The 15912-nt window shown below is 43.0% G+C and overlaps 2 protein-coding genes across 3 annotated transcripts in view; one reads left to right on the forward strand and one right to left on the reverse strand.

Moving 5' to 3' along the window:
- Positions 1-5679, reverse strand: part of PHTF2 (putative homeodomain transcription factor 2) — a 71084-nt gene extending 65405 nt beyond the window's left edge. For both annotated transcript variants that reach the window (XM_074869876.1, XM_074869875.1), the window contains exon 1: positions 5568-5679. The gene's annotated coding sequence lies outside the window, so the exon portion shown is untranslated. The remainder of the gene's footprint in view (positions 1-5567) is intronic.
- A 499-nt stretch (positions 5680-6178) lies between these two features.
- On the forward strand, positions 6179-10899 carry TMEM60 (transmembrane protein 60). Its single transcript, XM_074869892.1, has 2 exons — positions 6179-6357; positions 10235-10899. Exon 2 carries the CDS (start codon positions 10273-10275, stop codon positions 10675-10677), a length of 405 nt encoding a protein of 134 aa, XP_074725993.1. The 5' UTR covers positions 6179-6357; positions 10235-10272; the 3' UTR covers positions 10678-10899.
- Positions 10900-15912: the final 5013 nt, after the last annotated feature.

Consider the following 15912-nt stretch of genomic DNA (forward strand, 5'->3'; position numbering starts at 1 on the left):
TCACCAGGTCCCATCCCTCTTTTTACTAGCATTGGAGCCCATCACACGGCAGACAGCTTCAAGGATCTGACTACCATTACTGAGTAAATGAGCAGTTTTTGCCTGAATTAGCCCCACAGATTTATCGACTGCAGAATAAAATGAGCACTAATACCATTGCCAGTAGTGAGGCAGCTCTGACTGAAGCCAACTTGAACACTGGATTTCCACCTGCAAGCCTTCAGAAGTACCATTAACAGAGTTAACCTGGACTAAATAAGGCTGTTTCCCCTCTCTTCCTTCCCCCTATTTAGACCAGTAGCCTGGAGTTTTTATGAAGTACTAAGTCTTTAAATGAATGAACAGCGTCCTGCCCTATTATTCCAAACCTCAAGCTTCTGTAAATAGGTCCAGCAGTGTTCACTATATTTATATTTATACATCAGAGAAGAAAAGAAAACTTGAAGTAGTAACTTTTCCAGATGTCAATTAATCTTACATTAGTAATATGGATGAACTTTAACAATGAATTTTATCAACTTTAACAATGAATAGGCAGCATAAACAGGAATGAACTATCTACACCACACAAAGCTTTAAAATCAGGCATCTGAAGTACAGAAGGGAAATTTGGCAGCACAGTGAGCTCTTCCATTCAATATACTACAGTCAGAAGAGCACAGTGACACCTGAATAAAAGAACAACGACAAGGAAAACACTGCAGTACAGCTCTGTTGAACAGTTGTGCAATCTGACCTGAAATGCATGTATTTTATTTGAAGAAGAACATTAAAATACTGGGGGAGGGGAAGGTGTTCTGGGAAGCGCTATGAATGACCAACTACTTGAAAGACTCTCCTGTTGAGACAGGTGAGCATGAACAGAAAAATAAGGAATTATAAATTAAATGAGACTTTAAGAAATATACAGAAAGTAAAGTCAAGAATACAACAGTTTCCAATAATACAGGGAACTTCATTCATTAACTGAGCTTAGAGGATAGCAAAGCCAAACTTTTAACAGAGAAATATTATATTACAACACATAATTAGAGTGTTAAACTCAGTACCACAGGAAGTCACTGAAGCCAAGATTTTACTCAGATTCAAAAAGAAAGCAGCTATTTAAACACACAACAACAATAAGAGGAAAAAAAAATAAACACACAACTGAGGGAACCTAAAGCTTCATGACCCAGGATGCAAGAAAATGTCCAAAGAGATAACTGGCTGCATTTGGCCATACAAATACTCTACCTGACCCGACCCCACAATGGCCAGTAGCTAATACCAAGGAAAGCGTATGAGCAACATGGCAAGCATAGAACAAACTGTCCCTTACGACAGCTGAACACGAAGAGTGTTTAGCTGCCAGGCTGGCATCTGCCAACCACCTAACCCCCAAAAGCATCTGGCGCTGGCCAACTTCCAAAATCCAAGGCCTGCATGACTTCATATTTTATGCTATACTGCTTTAATTTCTTCTCCCACTTTGCAATTGTATTTTATTTTTTAAGAACCACAAATGTATTTGCAAATAGCCATTCAATCCAATGCTTGGACTCATTCCAGGAAGCCATCTAGTCTCTCTGGAGTACGTCTACCAAGACCACCTCAAATGAACAAAGAATTAAATACTGAATACTACATGTCTCACTTAGAGTATTCCCAGCAGAAGCAAATTTGGAAAAAATCCCCTTTACACATGTAAATTAAGGAACAAGAGAATAGCTCTATGAATTCTCCAATACCCTCCCCTCAACTGAAAAAAAACAACCCACCAAACATACAAACACAAACCTAAGCTGTATTTCCAAATTTCTTGACAACATAATGGGTATCTCTATATATGTACACATGTTTATTCCAACTTTGAAGCTGGCCCTGCTTTGAGATGAGGTTGGACCAGACAGATGACTTCCAGTGACCCCTTTGAACCTAAATTATTCTGATTGCATGTAGACCATACCCAAACATCACACAGTAATACACTATAGTCCTAATTGCTATTATCTCTTTTTTCCCCTATAGGCAATTTATTAAGCTCTTTGTATTCTCCTTACAAATTTGAATATAATTTTGTCAAGTAGTTAACCATTTCCTCTGTACCCAGCAAGAAGGACCTTTATGAATAACAGCACAGTAAACTCAAGGAAGAAAACATGATATTTACAGCTTTCAAAATCTTTTATTTTTCATGCCACTACATATCTTAGAGTAAGCAGTGGTCAACTGTCCCTGAACAATCAGAAGGAGCACTACCTCTGACAGAGGTATCCTAAACCAGTTTTGGTTTATTTCCTTTGTAAAACAAGAAAACCTTACAGAAAAAACAGGCCTACCTTGTTCCATGGGCAGAAGCAACTGTCTGTCTGCTTTTTCCAGTGCCCTGTGACTCCCTACTGTCCTTCTCCACCTCACCCAACACTTTTTTCCTGCCCCCCACCCATATTACCAACTGCCCCAACTATTTGGGTGAGCCAGTAGCAGTAAACACCACAATGGCTCAGAGCTTAGCAGGTAGACTGGCCAGCAGTTGCTCTCCTTCTGAAGAAAGAAGGGACTCAATTATAACTGCTTTTCTTCAGGTGGAACTACTAATTTGGGTCACTACCTGTCAAAAGTTTTATAAATATTTGTCACTGTGTAGGTACTTAATGTCTTTCAATTGCCATCAAATCTGGTTTCGTCATCTGACTGATTAAAAAAGTTATTCAAATGAGAGAAGACAAACAAAGAAAGTAATTGTACAAGTTTTGTGCCCTTAGTAAGCCTAGCTAAAAATTCTCATAAACTGTTTGGTGATGAATCTGTAGAGCATGCTGTTTATTATGAAAGAACTTCCTCACAGACAAAAAAAAACCCCACCTGTGACTGTCATCACTCTCACTCACAGGGGTCCTGAGGAAAGGAAAATAAATGATGTTTTTATTTCTTTAACAAAATTTCTACTATAAACAAGTAGAAGATACAATATTTAGAAAAAGTCTGGGAAGACGGTATATGTAACTTTGGAGAACTGGGAAAAAATAATGTCCACTGCTTTCCAGTGACCCCTGCCAGCTGTGACAGGAACAGCATTATTCAACTCCAAGAGCTCCACCCTTCGCTGCCTTGTTAACCACCTCAAAGAAAGTTGACTGGAAGTCTTTTTAATGCACCTATGCATCTCTTCCAATACCACATCAATACTTTGTTTCCAATTTCAAAGCCTACAGAATTCTGAGTCCTCCCAAAGCTCACACCAATATTCGACAGCTATGGATACAGCTGAGACCAGCTTTCTGAGACGAGCTGAGCTAACTCTGCTTTGGGAGAAATACAGTACTACCAGAATACTTGAAATGCTCCGTGGAGTTCTCAACAATTACTGACAATTTATTTGTATGTCACATTCCACACAACACAAGAGGAAAAAATTCTACTATAAGCATTGAGTTAAACTAACTAGGTTTCCAAATTCTTTTTCAGATGACTCAGGCTCATGTTTTATCCTTTATAATATTTATATCCAGAATAAAAACACACATTGGCAGCAAAACATAGCAACAGAAAATTCAACTGCACAAACATTCCACTTCAAACGGGCATCAGGATCTTAAACACACCAGTTCCAAGTATCACTCTCAACCTTCATTTTCAGAAAGAAAAACTGTTTGCAAATATTGTAAAGTAGAGCTCTGGGGAGAAAAAATGTCAAAACTGATAAAAGTATGATGTGCGTACATACATCAATTCATAAACACATTACTGGAACAAAAATAAGACTTCTGAGAAAAGGATTATTCTTTCCAGAGAGTCATAAATAAAGAGGCAAATCAAAGAAGATCACCAAAACCTTCAGAGCTATGCAAGTAGCCAAATACATACACCCATTTATAACCCAGAGATTTATTCACAGAACACTTTTAGCCTCTAACCCCAGGAAAACAAAAACTTCTCATGCCAAGCGCCAATGTATATAACAGAAATACATCCTTCTGCCACTTAGTGACCACCCTAAGTGCAACTAAAGATACCAGCATTCACTCACTAGGATTAACAGGTTATTTCAAGTAATGCACTTCTCCCCGATAAAACAGATACCACCATCTGTTTAACAGCATCAACAGGAAGATATAAGCAGGCAAATTACTGATGACACACTGTATTTAGTCTCATTCCTATTAGAGAACTCGTGTGTCAAAATTGTAAAACCAGCTGTATTTTCTGGAGGAATGTTTCATCACAAAGAATTTCAGAACATTAATTAAAGTACTTTCAACAAGTCAGGTTTTCCAATTAATTACTTCTTCCAGTTAATTACATGACAGATGGATAAGACGCTGGCAAATTCGGAACAAAATGCGAGACTCAGCAGCATTACTTTTTAAGTGACCAATAATATGCAAAAGCAGTAAAAGACAAAATACCAAGCATAGAGCTTGAGAATATGAACTAAAACTGTCATTGAATCCGATACACACAAGTCACATGCACCCAGAGAGTACGTATGAAAAAAGTAAAAGAGGCTGACACCTGGATAGTTCCACTACTACATAATCATTTTCACCCACTGCTCTCTCCTTTGTTTCTGATAAAAACGACAGCAAATAAAGGACTTATCAGGAAAATTAATACGACAGAAGAAATTTGAACTCACGGGGAGTAGCCTAACATTTAGTTTCCCAAATTGAAAACCAAGGAGAACACACAAGCTGTGGATGGGTTAGGTGGAGAGAGAAGGAAAGGAGTAAGGAATAGAAAGAAAGCATCAAGGGAAGAGGAAGGAGTGTAAAATACACGAATACAGAAGGAGACGAGGTCACAGATGAAAATGCTGAAATTTAGGGCCTTTAAAGGAAAGGGGAAAAAAGTCCCACCACCTGACACAGGCATTAAAGCAGCTCGAGAGGGGTTCAAGCAACTTACCAAGGCAAAGGTGCATTGTAGCAGAAGTCAGACCGAGCAAGCAGGAATAGCACGGACGGAAGCGGCCGGCAGCTCAAGCCCTGAACGCCTAACTGAGCGCCTTCCACCCGCAGCGAACTCAGCGACCGGAGCCAACACGCCCGCTACCGAAGGCTCAGCGGGACGGCGCGGCCCCCTACGACGGCCGGAGCAGCCCGCACCTGATGCGGCCACACGGCGTGGCGGGCAGGGCCCGCTCCACAGCCGCCCGCGGAGCCCCACCGCCCCGGGGGCGCGGACACCCGCGCTAGCTCCCGCCTGAGGGGGACCTCGGCGCCGCGGAGGCCGCGGGCCTCCCCACCCTTCCCCCGGCCAGGCTTTCCCCCGCCCCGGGCGGGCGGGAGGCCCCCGGCGCGGCGGCGGGCCGGCAGCGGACCCGCTCTCGCCGCCCGGCCAGGGGCGAGGGGAGCGGCGGCAGACGGCCCCGCCGCGCCCCTCCGGGGATGCGCGTCCCTCCCCGCCGCTCCCCGCCCTGTCCCCCCTTACCGAGCGGGCACCCCTGCCTGCCCCCACCCCTGCCCAGCCGCGCGGGGAACTTGGCGCCCCCTTCTCCCCCACCGCCGGGGCGGGGATGCCTCCGCGCCGGCCACCCGCCTCCTCCTTCCCCGCCGAGCCCAGGCGGGTCCCCCCGACCTTACCGGTCGCCCGGTGCCGCGGGCAGGCGGCGGAGCGGGGCCGGCGCGCGCTGCAGACAACGGCAGCGAGGGGAGCGCGAGACAGCGAGGAGGCGGCGGGCGCGCGCGAGGCAACAGCTGGGGGGGGGGGGGGGGGGGGGGGGGCGGGGGAAGGGGCGGTGCGCGGCCGAGCGGCGGCAGCGGCGGCGGCAGCAACAGCGCGCCACCCGAGAGAGCGCGCGCCGCCGAGCCGGGGGCGGAGCCGCGCGCGAGCCGGCAGCCATCAGCGGCCCCTCCGCCTGCGGGGGTGGGGCCGAGGCGGGACTTGCGGCAGCGCTGTCCAACGAGAGCGGGAGGAAGGTGGGGCTGTGCTTGACGAACAGCGCCCCCAGGCAGAGGCGGGGCCGACGTAACAGACAGCCTCCTGCACGAATCGGTGCCAAAAAGAATGAAGGGAGGTGGGCTCAAGGCTGAAGCGCCGCCGGCCTTGAGGGGGTTGGCTGACCTTGGTGGGCGTCACCACGGCCGGGTAGCTATGGAGGGAGGTGGGGATTAACTTGAGCGACGTCGCCTCTACCCAGTGACAGCGGGGCGCGGTAGGACGTGCGTCCCCGCTGCCCAATAGCCAGGCCCGGGGCGGAGGGAGGCGGTCGGTTTCCTGTGGTGGAGCGGGCAGGGAGAGCCTGGCCGGCCGCTCACCTGCGCGCTGGTCCCGCATAGCCGGGCGGGAGGGGGATGCGCCGAGACCCTGCGCGGGGAAGGCGGCGGGTCCCTGCGAGAGCGGCAGCGGCGCAGGGCGGCCCGGGCCCGTGCGGTAGGTGGTGAGGGCGGGGGCTCCCACCTTAGGATCACGCGCCGCGCCCGTTCCTCCTCAGACGCACAGGGCCTCCGCCACGGCTGGGAAAGCCGGGCCTCTCCGGGGGAGCTTCGGGAGAAGGCCGGCTCGGCCCAGGGAGGAACGGAGGAAGACCGGCGGGCTGGCGAGGAGGGCTGGAGCGGGGTTGCGGAGGAGGCTGGGCGGCCCAGGGTCAGCCGCGGGGGCTGAGGGAGGGCGGGAGGTCTCCTCCGCCTGCGGGGCGCCGGGCTCGGCCCTACCCTGCTCGTCCAGTAGCTGCTGGAGCCGCCGCCCCGCGGGGGTCGGACCCGGCTCCCCGGGTCGCTGCCGCCGCGCGGGGCAGGGAGCGCTCGGCGGTCCCCGGCCCCCCCCCGGGGGCGTGTTGGACGAAGGTGGCCGAGGGTAACGACCGTGCCCGGCAAAGCTGCATCGGGCCTGGGCTGGAAACCGTCAGTCTTCTTCAGGGCACCGCGGGAGGCTGTTCCATTGCTGTCGCAGGCTTTGCCTAGCCCGGCACCCGCGATTGGTTTACCAGTTTCCTCGTTCGGTTCCTGTGAATAGTTTCTGATTTATTTTTTTTTTTCCCCAGCCAAATTCAGCGCTCGGGAGTCTCCGTTTCGCTGAAAAACAGTAAAACAACCACTTCAGTTGTAGTTTGACTTTATTTGCATTTTTAAACCTACATAGGCTATCTGAAGTAAGAGTGCATCAATTGCGAGGAGAACTTGTGAATACCTAACCTGTATTCATATCGGACTAGTTTAAAGGTGGTTTTAAAAGGGGGCTACTGGAATATTTCTTTCCAGCTGTTAAATTACTCATGCCTACTTAATCGGCTTTAAAATGTCATTTAATCAAACTAGAGTTCTTTTTAATTTAGTTTTAGTATAATATCATTTTCTGAACTTTGTTAGGCAGTAGTCAAGGTTTAAATTAAATTTATAGATCATTAATATTGAGCTGAATGTAATGTGTAAGTTTCTCTCCTCTTTGCTTTTTTTTCCTAAACAGGATATAATTAGCTGTCATAATATTATAATTATGTAGATCACCCCACCAAGGTCAGTAATGCTACTTAGATAGTGTTTCTCATTAGTGGAAACTTTCACTTCCTGCTAATTACATGAGTTCTATAAGGAGTTGAGAGCTTTTTTTTTATTTTTACACTCTGTCTTTGACATTTCTTCGGTGTTTTCCCAGAAGAGCTAGTTCAGACTTGTACCATATCTGCATCCTTTTTCCAGTGCTGTGATAGCTGGCCTCTTGCTGAGAATCTGCCAATAATCTCCTTTCTTTCCTAATGAGAGATGGTCAAGTGCTCCATGTAATCAAACCCTTCATCATTATGTCAGCTGTATGCCCAGCTGTCAGTCTTTAAAATTTTGTAGCTTCCTTTGACTATAGAACTATAAGATCTCAAAAGTACACTTGGATTTGCTTGAGTTTTTATCAAAAAATGCCTCAAAAATTGAATGGAGCCTTGCAGTCCTGTCCAGTCTTGCAGTTATCTCTTAATTAGTTCAAAGAAAGGCAGCATAATGTCCCATGTTGAGTTTTCTGCCAGTGCTTTTGAAAATTGTTAAAGTGCTTCTGAACACTTCAGCAAACTGAGAATCTTTTCATCAAGTGAGCAACTTTCAAATTGAGTAGCCCTGTCTAATACATCTTCAGTAGCTTTCTATTTCCTCAAGAGACAGTTGATAGCACCTTCTTTGAGTATCTAATAACCTGATCTAACAGTGTTGAATTCTTTTTTCTTTCAGGCCCAAGTTTCCAGCCTGTTTCTTTGGTTTCTGCTTTCTCCAGCTTGCTAATAAGAGCTTCTCCTTCTTGTAGTGTCTGTAGCATTGATTTCTAGAACTAGTTTTCAAAAACATTCTCATGAAAGGAATGTTGAAACTACGTTTCAGATCGCTATTCTCTTCACTTTAGCTGCAGACTTGCACTTGAGAATATTGGGAATGTTTTCAAAATACTGGAAAGTTTCAGGCAGGTCATAGTAATTGCTCTGTAATCCTGTGCACCTGCCAGCTGGTTTAGGTATGTTTCTATAACCAGAAAAGAGCAATGCTATCTAAACGTCCTTCAATTTTTTTGTCTACTTAGCAATTAACTCCAACATTGAATGTGACTGCTAAGCTTCACCCCTTCCCTAAGGAGGGGGTCTCGGTTCCACCCTGCCAGTGACTGGCTTTCCCCAGAGCCCTTGGTGATCTGAGCAGAACTGAGACAGCAAAAAGCAAACTACAAAAATAGTATTTTAAACTTTTCTTTTCCTAGTTCAGCTCAAGGAACTGGGCTGCTCTGGGTCACAGAAGTGTCAGCCCTAACACAAGGGAGGGGATGCACTGACAGTAACTCCATTATTTTGGGCTAAACTGAATCTTTTCCTTAAGAGAGATCTCACTACTATCCACTAAATCAAATCCATTGAAACTTCAAACCCAGACTGAACAAAAAAGTAGGTCTGTTGAACTGTGTCTCAGAAGACACATTTAAATTGTAGGATAATTTTAGTGGTGTACAAGATTGTTATCCCCTGGCTCTAATGTGGCAGGTCATCTCCTAACCAGTTAAACCAGCAGCTTTTACTTCCCCCACTCTGGTTCTGACACTTACCTGAGCATAAAGTTGGTTCAATTTGCAAATCTGACAAAAAGCTAACCTGGTTTCAAAGAAAAAGGTCCTAATAGATTTCTGCTTGTTCAGTGAGTTTTATAGCTTAATCGGGTGATCTTGTGAGCATCAGTAATAACACAGAGGAAGCAGCAGCAGCTTGTGGCCAGGGGCACTGAGGGGACAGGGGGAAGCAGGTCTTGTCCTTCCCTTGTGGTGTCTGGTGATGAGGATTAGATGCTTCAAAATATGAGATCTCACTTTCAGTAATTTAAATATTCCTGTAATCTGGAACAAATGAAAGCTTAGTTTATTTCAAGTGAAAGAATATCAGTATTCTAAAGGGAATTATAAAATCTCTAAAAATCTCAGATTTTTGAAATACTTAAACCTATTTCAGTACTGTTTCACTGGTATATATTATCCATCTTTGTAGCATGAAATCTTCAGGAAAACCATAGTTCTTCTCACCCCTGTGTTTTATACTTGCAGTGAAAAGCTTCTGGCAGATGCAGTGGTAAAAGCCTTTCAGTTAGGAACATAAAAACTAACTTTTATGACTGTAGTGGCAGGTGTAACTTGTCCTTGTTTTTTCTTTTCTCATGTCTACATAGAAATTTAAATATACTACCAAGCCAGTAAACCTAAATAGTGTTCCTGTCAGCCAGTGTCTGCATACTTTAGATAATTGCTTTCTGGCAGGTATCTGTAGCCTTTAGAGTTTTAAGATTGCTGCTTAAGAGAAAGTGGTAGTAGTGCTTACTGGGTCTTTTCAGCTGCAGCTCTGTGGACTACAGGACCTTTCAGGTGGTTTGTTACTTGTGCTTGTTAGTTGGTTTGCATTTGACTGATTATTTGGTTATAGAGAGAGAACGGGCGGGTTTATTTTCAGGTGTTAACTATGAGTACCTCAGTACTGGAGGAAAGTGGATCTCAACATATTCTTAGCATACAAAAATCTGAGTTTGACAGCTAGTTTAGGATTAAAGAATGTTTTGTAGAACAAATTTAAATGAAGGCAGTTTACACAGCTGACTTAAGGCACTTGAATGGTGGACAGGACCAAAACAGAGTGCTTTGCTGAGAATGGCAGTTATAAAATAAATTCTAGGAAGCAGTATGTAGGTGAGGTTAGAAGGGGAGGGAAAGCAAGAACAAGAAATTAGTCTCCTTTAAGGAGTGTGCCTAATGCTTGTGTAGTGACACCTTTTGATGCCTCCTCCCTCTTTTGTTTTGTTAGGTTGTTGGTGACAGCAGACTTCTCTCAAGGCTGTTTAAATGAGAATGTCCCTGGCGCAAAGAGTACTACTGACATGGCTTTTTACATTACTCTTCCTGATCATGCTGGTACTGAAGCTGGATGAGAAAGCACCGTGGAACTGGTTCCTCATTTTTATTCCAGTCTGGATATTTGATACTATTCTTTTAGTTATGTTAATTGTAAAAATGGCTGGACGTTGCAAGTCTGGCTTTGACCCTCGCAATGGCTCGCAAAACATCAAGAAAAAAACCTGGTATCTCATTGCAATGCTACTTAAATTAGCCTTCTGCCTTGCCCTCTGTGCTAAACTGCAACGATTTACTACGATGAAACTAGCCTATGTATTTATCCCTTTGTGGGCCCTGCTTATTGGGGGGATGGTTGAACTTGGATACAATATCTTCTATGTACGAAGAGACTAAGCTGTACTATGTGGGTCTCAACACTGAGATTGGTACCAAATTACTGGATTATTATAGTTTTTCTGCAAACTTAATCTCCAAATTAGAATGCCAAATAAGAAAACAATCAAGCTGGAGGCTTTATCTAATCCAGGCTGAAGACTGAAAGTAGACTTGTTCCATTTTTTTATTTCAAAACTGCCACATAAGCTCTTGTAAATAAAAGTATTTGTTCAACATAAACTGTTCTAATGTGACTATTATTTGTTACATGGAATAAGATACAGGCTCTTTGCATGCAGACAGATCTTCTCCAAGGAACCACAAATGTTCTGCCCCAGTGTATTCAGCACACTGGGCAATCCTTGGAAAGAGGACTTCCATTTTGTACTTGTGCTGTCACTCAAGAAATAAGCAGTTACCAGTAATTTCTATAATGTGCTACAGTTGCTTTAGGAATCAGTAACAATTGATAGCTGCCAAATAAGAGCAAAAAAAGCAATAAAGTGACTCAGCATTTTCTTTTTGACAGTGAGAATCCACTTCCCATCTGAAAGACTAAAAATAAGCCCTTTAAGCTGCTGAAACAACCAACCAGTATGTTTATGTAGAGAGAAAAAAGTTAGTAGCTAAACCATGCCACCAGTCCAAGATCTAGAGAAGAGGGAGACAGTGGTGATAACCTTTCCAAGTGGGAAATCACTGGTGCTGTAAAACACTGAAACTACAGGGGGAGTTCTGTAATGCATTTCTACCTCCAGGAAGTGGTGTTTTAACAAGGAAGATGGTTTCTAATGCCATAGTATATTAAATCTCCAGGAGAGAAGCCTTGGCTTTATGGAGTACTTGGCAAACTCTGATGTGAGTAAATAAACATTTACAAGTAACAAATGCAATGAGTGGTACCTCTGGGAAGAGCTGTAACCATAAGCCTATTTTGTGGACTGAAAGTGCTCTTCCAGGAGCTACAATAACACTAAATTCAAATGCAAAAGTTGTCTAGGATGTTCTTAACATGCATCCTGAAGGTACTGATCCATGTACAGTTCCTAGGTACAAGAGAATGTCTAGTGAATGAAAAGACTCCAGGAATAAGTCTTTATGGTAACAGGAGGTGACTAGATCAAAGTGTGTCTCAAAATTTTAATTGTCTACATTCAACTGTACTTGTCAGTAAAAAAAAAAAATCTTCCTTAAGTATTTGGATTTGCTCTTGCTGTTCAGTCACACAGATGTGGGAACCATATTGTCAGAGACTGCTGAAAGGGCTTTAAGAAAAGCACTTGTTCCATTCTAAGGCAATGGATCTCAATTCAGAACATCAACAAATGATCTTTAGAAAGAATTTAGGTCATGTTTGCTTTGGTTCAGCTGATGGTCCTGCCTTGCTAAAGGAGAAACTGAGAAGTGACAAAAAACTATCTTTCTACTCATTAGCTGTTGTGGAAAAAAAAAAAAAGGCAAAATATTTATAACCCCTTTATTATAAGGAAAAACAACCTAACTTTTGCTGAGCAAACCCCTGGACTCAGCCCCAGTTCATAAGCATCACACAACTTCCGGGGAGCTGAAACTGCCATTTAGAAATTTCCCTTCAGGGTCTATAAGGAACAGGGGTTTTTTTGGAGGTGTATCTGTGCCCTACTTATTTCTGAAAAATACTTCATGGAAGGACCTCGCTCTGTGTTTTGAGAGATTTTTTTTTACCCACTCATACGAGGTTCCTGCAAAGAACTGGCTTCCTTCATGTCTTTAACTTGAAAATCACCAAATGGCACTTGTGATTAACATTAGCTGTGGGGAGAGGGCAAGAGCATTCATCTCTGTGCGCGCTCATGGGACTGCTGAATATAGGAAATATAAGAGTGAGCACACACGTATACATGGGATATGTAAGTACCCGTACGTGTGCATGTATCTATGGTATAGAGAATATGCTTAATTTGTACATCCCCTGTCAGTCTCTTCAGCAGCTCTCCAGTCCTGTCAAGTGGAAACGGGGGCACGGGTTCCTAGGACACAATATTCCAGGTCTATCCTATGGCAGGCAAGCTAGACCTCAGGGAATTTTTATTGGATGGTTTAAAAATTTATGAAGAAGAAAGAGTGTCTAAAGACCTACCTCCAATTAAGATAAACTTTTATGAACCACTTGACAAACACTGATGCAAGCATACCACAAGCATTTCAGCACTTAAGACAAATATCTATACATATGCTCACACTCATCTCTAGCATGTTATGGCATCAAACACAAAAGCCAGTGCCCATAGTCTTTCCCTATCTGATGATTATCACAGAATAAAAAGCAAAAAAGCCTTGTTCAGACAATGCCAAAAAACCCCACCCTGCTCAGAAGAGCAGCGCAGCTTTCCTCAGTCAAGCTGATGATGTTAACACATCATTAGAACTTAACAGAACAAATGATGGAAGAATAGGAACTAGCCTCATTAGGACTTGGTATATTATTAGCAAGATGGGCCACAAATGGTGACTCTGCCCCCTTAATAAACCCCTTCTATTCCACAGGCATAACAATTGTCTGAAAGTTTGGCATCTGTAATGAACTAGAATTGGACACAGTTGTTCCAAATCTGTTTAATTGCTCCCTCTAATTCAATAGGAAAAAAATCAACAATTTCAGTGTTTTGGTTGTGGGTTTGACTTGGGTTTTTTTTGCCCCCTTTTTAAAGCTTTACAAACCTTGGAATTAATTACAGTGATTTTGAAAGCTGAAGCAGACATTTCTTTCTGCTGTGCTACAGAAGTCACATACAAATTGATTTCCTTTAGCACAAGAAGTTTTTAGGACACAGCCCTTTGGCCATGCTCAAAGTTGTTTGCAAGTTCCTAGTCCTTACAGAGATACTTTGATGAGAGAAATATCCCTTTTGGCTTAGTATTTTGTATCAGACTTAACAGACCCTTTGTACACACCGTCTCAGCTTTTCCTGATATCAGAACTTCATTCAGAAGGACTTATGATACAAAGTACACTACAGCCCACTGTGACCTTTCCAGAAGCTGTTGCAGGCATCGTCTCTACTGGTAATCACCATGTTCCCAAAGGAACTGTTCACAGCTTTGAAATGGGATGAGTTCTCCTCACACCTTCTTAAACTTAGACTGATGGACTGATTTTCATTAAATAGAACGAAATGACTGAAAAGCAGATTTGATGAAGTTGGCAGGGGAGAGGGAAAGTTGATGCCGAGATGGCTCATACTGATTTGTGAGGAACAGGCAGAAGGAAGCGACGACCCAAGTGGCTAGCGCACCAGCGAACGCTGCCTCTGTTACCTGCAGCAGCTGACGCAGGGCGCAGAGGGGAGAACTTTCCCTCCAGCAGCTTTGTTTTGAAATGCAATTCAAAAGCTTGCTGTTCAGAAATGAAACTGCAAGTATTTATCGCATATTGATGATATAAATATTGTATACATTATACATCTATTGATATATATTGTATATGGAGATATATGATCTACATAATTTATTTCTCTTCAAATCATTTACACAAGCTTGAACACTCACATTGTAGGTGAGTATCTGCTTTTGTCTGATTAAGGAACTCAATGCACATGTGTGAAAGGTCATGAAACTAAAATTTTCAATTATCTATTCATACTGCTTTTCTTGATTTGTCACCTTTGTAGAATAATATCCATTTTTCTGTTCTTTTTATACTTGAAAAATAGTATTATGTGACATACACATCCCCACCTTCAACAAACTTTAACCTGAATGTTCTAAGAATGTGTGTACATGCACCCAAAATGCACTGCTAGGCATGGATGACAATATCACTAAATAAGCTAGCACAGGACTAAGTCACACAACAATTTAAGAGATGAAAGCAGTACTATTTTCTGACATATATGCATAGTAGTACAGAAACAAAATCTCAGCACAGCCTCATGGAAATTTTCACATTTGCCCAGTTTAAAAGTTGGGTGATACAAAGGTATTGATGAAAGTGAAATTTATGAGACTCCCATAAACTCAGAATTCTAACAACATTAGGCGTTACCCATTTTAACATCACTGTATTTTGGGAACAAATAACATTGTTTTTCAGTAATAAAGCTCCTGAATAACTGCATCCTCAGAAATAACTTCTTTGAATTTATTAGCACGGAAAGCATAGCACTATCATGTAACACATCACACTTTTTTCTTTTTTAAATTAAGATTGAAGTAAAAATAACTATGCTGAGTTGGAAAAAAAGAGTGTACCTTTTCATTGTACCTTTATTTTTAAGGTTTGGATGGAGTTAGTCCCCCATATGAGCCTTTTAGACCTGAACCGGGCTGGGTATCAACTTGCTGCTTAAGAGCATCAGGCTTTGTGGACTAAGGCGATTTGAGGAATCACTGCAGTTGGACCACTAGAGTACTATTCAGTATTAATTCAACGTTTTCTCCTTGTACTTAAGTTGGTTAAAGAGTAGAAAAATCTGCAACTCAGTAATTCTATTTCCTTCAGTCTGCCTTTTCTAATAAAAACATCACAAGCACGTAATGTAAATGTAAAGTACAGTGCAGAATGACAGCATAAGAGCAAGAAACGAGAACCCAAGCTTAGTTTATCTATGTTTTATCTCAGTGTTCCTGTTGAAGTTTATAAAGAAATCACTGCTAAAAAGACGTTTTTTAGTCTAAAAATTTCATTTCTTGAGATTAACAAAAGCTCTCAACTGCATCAATTAGACAAGTACCTGAGTGTTACTGCATGCTTAGGATACAGCTTTAGCAGTCTTGACTTATGTTACATTAGTCTTCCACACACAAGTCATTCTCAAGGTCATCTTCTTGAGACTTGGGGAATAGCTTTCTCAGCTAACTGCCCTATTTCGTCTCAATACAACCAGATAAAAACACTGTCATAAAAAGCATAGTCCTGAAAACACAAGCCTAAGCTCTACCATACATTGCACTTTCATTCAGGTGGACTGGAAGTTAATTGGTAAAGAAAACATATCAAAATAGTTATTGACAAATCAAACTTGATAAAAATAGAAGTTTAAACTGCTGCTTTAATCAATGTTTGTATCAGATTATCATAACTGTACACCAAATATTAAAGGACTATTTAGGACTAATGCCCTCATCAGTAGGCTCATCTATCAGCATGACCAAAACATGAGAAGATCAATGTTTAGCTGGCACTCAAGTACAGCACGGCTCCAAAGCAGAGGAAATATTAGCATCATAGCACAGAGAAAAACACTGGTTAGAATATAATACACTAAATTTGCA

Source organism: Strix uralensis, chromosome 5 (genome assembly GCF_047716275.1).
Source record: "Strix uralensis isolate ZFMK-TIS-50842 chromosome 5, bStrUra1, whole genome shotgun sequence".
Classification (NCBI taxonomy): Eukaryota; Metazoa; Chordata; class Aves; order Strigiformes; family Strigidae; genus Strix; species Strix uralensis.